This window comes from Orycteropus afer, unplaced genomic scaffold (genome assembly GCF_000298275.1).
Source record: "Orycteropus afer afer isolate SDZICR_OR568_19922 unplaced genomic scaffold, OryAfe1.0 scaffold00082, whole genome shotgun sequence".
NCBI classification, from domain to species: domain Eukaryota; kingdom Metazoa; phylum Chordata; class Mammalia; order Tubulidentata; family Orycteropodidae; genus Orycteropus; species Orycteropus afer.
The window spans coordinates 6,497,247-6,501,867 of record NW_006921669.1 but is presented as its reverse complement, the minus strand read 5'-3'; the positions used below and the strand labels follow the sequence as shown (position 1 = coordinate 6,501,867).

Here is a 4,621-nt window from a genome sequence, read left to right as displayed (position 1 = left end):
AAAAAAAAAAAAAACTAGAAATGTCCATTTTTCTATAGAAGTAGCCAGACTAGATATCTCATGCTTGCTTACATGACAAACCATTTTAATTTTTGTCTGTTTAGTTTTCATTTACTATTATTTTTTTCCTAAATGAATTATTTCATGTGCCACTTATCACATGTTAAATGACATTTCTCATTAAAATAGCAACATATGCTCAGTGAGGAAAAGTTAAAAAATAGAAAAGCCAAAGGAAATTCTATCATCTTCAGTTGCTAGAGAAGTAAAGAAACTAATGGTTTGTTTTTTGTTTTATTTATTTTTTGCATAGAAATCTAAACAAAAGCTGATTTAGAGTAGAAATATGAACCATGGGTCCCTTTGGAGTCTTCAGAAAGAAGTTTTCTTTACAAGAAATCTTTCATTGTCTGGACGAGTACCTTCTTTTATAAAACTTTTAGAAGCTGACCTAATTGGAACAATCTGGTCAAATCACAAAAACTCAGATTTGAGTATCAGCTCCAACATTTTCTAGTTGTGACCTTGGTCATATTACTAAACCTCAGAGTGTCCATTTCCTTTAACAATGATGGTGATAGGTTTGGAGAAGGTGAAATAGGTAATACATGTGCAGTGGAATCTCTGAGTGGTGCAAAAGTTGAATGCACTCAGTTGCTAACTGAAAGGTTGGTGGTTGGAGTTCACCCAGAAAGGCCCTGGAAGAAAGGCCTGATGATCTCCTTCCAAAAAACCCGTCACTGAAACCCTAGAGAGCACAGTTCCACTCTGATACAATGGGGTCCCCCTAGAGAGCTCAGTTCTACTCTGATACAATGGGGTCCCCCTAGAGAGCACAGTTCTACTCTGATACAATGGGGTCACCGCAAGTCAGAATTGACTCAATGGCAACTGGTTTATGTGCATAGTACTAATTGCGTAGCTAGCATTAGATGGGAATTGGTTATTGTAAAAGTCAAAATCAACAAGCAGGAAGGAAGAGAGGGATAAAATGTCACAAAGGCAAACCTATGCTATGACACAACTATTATCTAAAAGAAAAAAGGTGTGAGGAGAGTCGTAAGTCAGTTGAGTTGGCAAGTAACAGTTGCGTACCTAGCATTGTGGTCAAAGATACAAGATATGAGCATTGAGGCTTGATCTATTCCAAATGAACTTATTAAAGTCCATGTAGTGGTGTTTTTAAGAAAATTCAAAAGATAATTGCCTTCGGTGATATTAAGAAAACCCACCAGCCACTCCACGAAAGGAAGACGGGACAATCTTCTTCTGTAGAGGTACCACTTCAGAAACCCAGGAAGGGTCGTTATGAGTTGAAACTGACTCAATGGCAGTGAGTTTGGTTTTTTTTTGGTTTGTGGTATTGGGGTCAAGGACTAGGTGAGAAGGCAGGAGGCCTGAATTCTAATCCTGCTCTGATTCTGCTTTTGTAAATGAAGGGAATTGCATTTATAAAAAGTATGTTTCTAAACAAATATTTTATACTAGTGAGTTAATCAAAATACTTTCCTATATATTATTGTCAACTCTTTAAATTGTCAAGGAAGTTCTTGTGTTAAGTGAGGGACAGATTCAGAGAAGCAAAGTGATTTGGACAAGGTTATCCACAGGAAGTGGTATAATCGTATTCCAGACAAAGTCTGTCATTTCAATGTCTCCAGCACCTGATCCCATACTACACTAAGGTCCCTTCTACTTTGTATGCTGCGTCGCTGTTCTATTCAGACCACCACATGGAAGCAGCTGGGCTTTAGACATGAGTCAGGAAGGAAGAGGTGTGGGGCAAGGCCCAGGCTTACCAGACACAGCGAGTCCTCTCTGGAAAATTTCATACATGGTTTTAGCGTCTGAGAAGTAGTACGATACTAGGTCGTTGTTCTTCTGGAGAGGGCCCTTCCGTGCTCCTCCCTAAAACAGAAGACCAAGACGTCAAAAATAAAACTCCTTGTCCTCTGAAGGAATTTAAGGTCTTGTTGTCTATTTGGATGCAAGCATCAAGGAAGAAGGAAGAATCAAAGATGACTAGGCAACTGGATAGGAAGAGGTGCATTTGACTGAGGTGGAGAAGGAGGGGAACAAGAATGGGCGTGTATGTGTGTGGGAGGGGAGATGGGGTGTGCAGTAAGAGACTTGCTGAGTTTGAAGTACTTTAGGCTCATGGAGGTGGACAGGCCCATGATCTGGGTCCTTAGGCCTGGAGCTCAGAGGAGAGAATGACACTAGGAAGTAAGAGTGTGTGGAACAGCCTTTGGTACTTTTACAAGTCATAGAAAAGGAGGCGTTATTTCAGCTAAGAGACTTTGGAACAAGGATTGGCAGCCTACAATCTGCTGGCCAAATCCAGTCTGACACCTGCTTTGATAAATAAAGTTTTATTGGAACGCAGTCATACTCATTTGTTTATATATTGCCTGGTGCTTTAGTGCTACCACAACAGAGTTGAGTGGTTGCAACGCAGACAATACGACCTTCGAGTTTAGTTTATAGAAACTTTTTGCTAATCCCTGCTTTAAAAGAATCAGGAGATTCTGAAAATGAAAGACTAGGATGAAGAGAGGTAAGAGCCTAAGTGAACAAGGAAGGGTGTCTAAGAATTAGGAAGAAATCCTGTTGAAGAGAAAAAATTTCACAAAAGACGTCTCAAGTCAATTGAGAGGAAGGTTGGAGAAGTCACTGAATTTAGAAATTATGTTGTTATTATTCATGACCCAGAGCAGATCAAGGGACATGATAGTGGTAAAAGGCAGAGCTCAGTTAAATTCCAGAAGGGAAAACCCACAAGTAGACTGTGCCTGAAGAATTCCAGTGGTAAGAGGAAAGGGTAAGAGGGAATGGTACCTGAATCAGTATGATTTCCGAGTTGGGGGAAGGAGATAGTAGAAAGCACACAGGGGGTTAGGTTGGAGAAGGGACAGGAATGCTTTTTCTTTGGAGAAGATTGAGGATGAATAGATGAAAAAAAAAATACTCATGGAGACAGAAAGGAGACATGAGGAAGTAACATTCTTGGAGGTCTCAGGTTGCTCGGTGGTACAAGAAGTTGGCGAATTTGCTGATAGTGGGATGGGGATGAGGTTGAAGGGGAAAAGCCCAGAGCAATTCTGTCAGTTTTAAGAATAAATACTAACTCAAAGCTGGAATTCAAATCAAGGCAATGACTTTTTCACCATTCTCAGAATCTGGGTATCTCAATGACCATGTTCTTCCACTCTAAGTGCTAACTTAACCATTTAGATCAGTAGTTGGCAAACTTATTCTATAAAGGGTCAGATAGTACATTCTTTAGACTTTGTGGAAGCCATTATTTCTCACATTTTTTAATACTTCTCTTTAAAAATCTAAAAACCATTTTTAGCTTGCAGAAAAAAATAAAAATAAATACCATGCTGTCAAATCAGTTCTGACTCACAGCCCCCCAATGTACTAGAGTGGAACTGCCCCACAGGGTTTTCTTGGCTGTCATCCTTATAGAAGCAGATCATCACCCCTCTTCTCCAGCACTGCTGGGTGGATTCAAACTGCCAATCTTTATGTTAGTAGCTCAGCACAAACCATTTGTGTCATCCAGGGACCTTAGGTTACTAGCTGTATATAAGGAATGGATTTTACCCCATGGCAACCAGATCTAAATTACTTGTTGCAACACCTATCTATGGTTTAATTATATTACAAAGGAAAATAGGCCAGTAATAGAAGTTTAAATTTGGAGCTTATCTGTCGATAGGTGACCTAAAAGGCTTACTTTCTCATGCTGTAATCAATCCCCCTCAGGAGGCACTGCAAGGTTTTGAATTACAGTTTACATTCAATCAATATTGCAAGATTGACCAGTTTCTTTTGTTTTGTTTTTTACTGGTACATTACCTCAATTCCTACGGACTGGTTGTTTAGGTCGATAGGAGGAAAGACTGGCTGAGGTCTGTTGATTAACCACAGGAAGATGGCGGCTCCAAATGTCAGGATGCAGATCAGGGCCGGGGTTGGAAGTGGGGAAAACAAGAAGTTGAAGATAAAAAGCATTTTTGTGAACAGGAGCAGCGAGAAATTTAGACCTTAAAAAAAAAAAAAAAAAAAAAGAAAGGAAAATTTAGAGGAAATGGTCACATTTTCTTACTTAATAGCTCTAAATTTATAAAAGGACACATACACACACACACATACCCCATCTAACCCAAATAGCCAGGGTTAGATTCCTCTAGTAGCAACATTTCTCCTGTTGTTTACCTTAGCAATGTTGAAAATAATAGAACATGCCCACCCCTGCTATTTGACTGTTCTTGCCATAAGAGGAAAAGATCAAAGAAAATAAGTTAATCATTTCCCAGACAATTTTGAGAAATGATTGTCCTTTCATTTTTGAGCCTGAAGCCTGGAAGAAATCTTGCTGGAACCAACGTAAGCTGGCAGTCAGAGGAGTTTGCCTCTGCCCAGGCTGTGGGTGGCCAGGATGGACTATTCCAGATGGATTTCCCTGGTATAAACCAAAGAGATGAGACTTTGTGGACAATGTCTTCAAGACAGGTAACTTGTTAGAAATCAAGCGTTTATGTACCAAAGATGTTTCCTGCTGGCCAGGCATGGCTTGCTCATAGTTTCTTTCTGTAGCACCAGGAAGGACTCA

General features: G+C 39.8%; 1 protein-coding gene across 1 annotated transcript in view; it reads right to left on the bottom strand.

Annotated features, from left to right (window-relative positions):
• Positions 1-4,044, bottom strand: part of ACSL5 (acyl-CoA synthetase long chain family member 5) — a 34,954-nt gene extending 30,910 nt beyond the window's left edge. Inside the window, exons 1-2 of the mRNA XM_007941553.2 lie at positions 3,865-4,044; positions 1,800-1,908 (exon numbers count right to left, since the gene is read on the bottom strand). Of these exons, the coding sequence (XP_007939744.1) occupies positions 1,800-1,908; positions 3,865-4,020 (265 nt within the window). The 5' untranslated portion in view covers positions 4,021-4,044. The remainder of the gene's footprint in view (positions 1-1,799; positions 1,909-3,864) is intronic.
• Between the last annotated feature and the right edge of the window lie 577 nt (positions 4,045-4,621).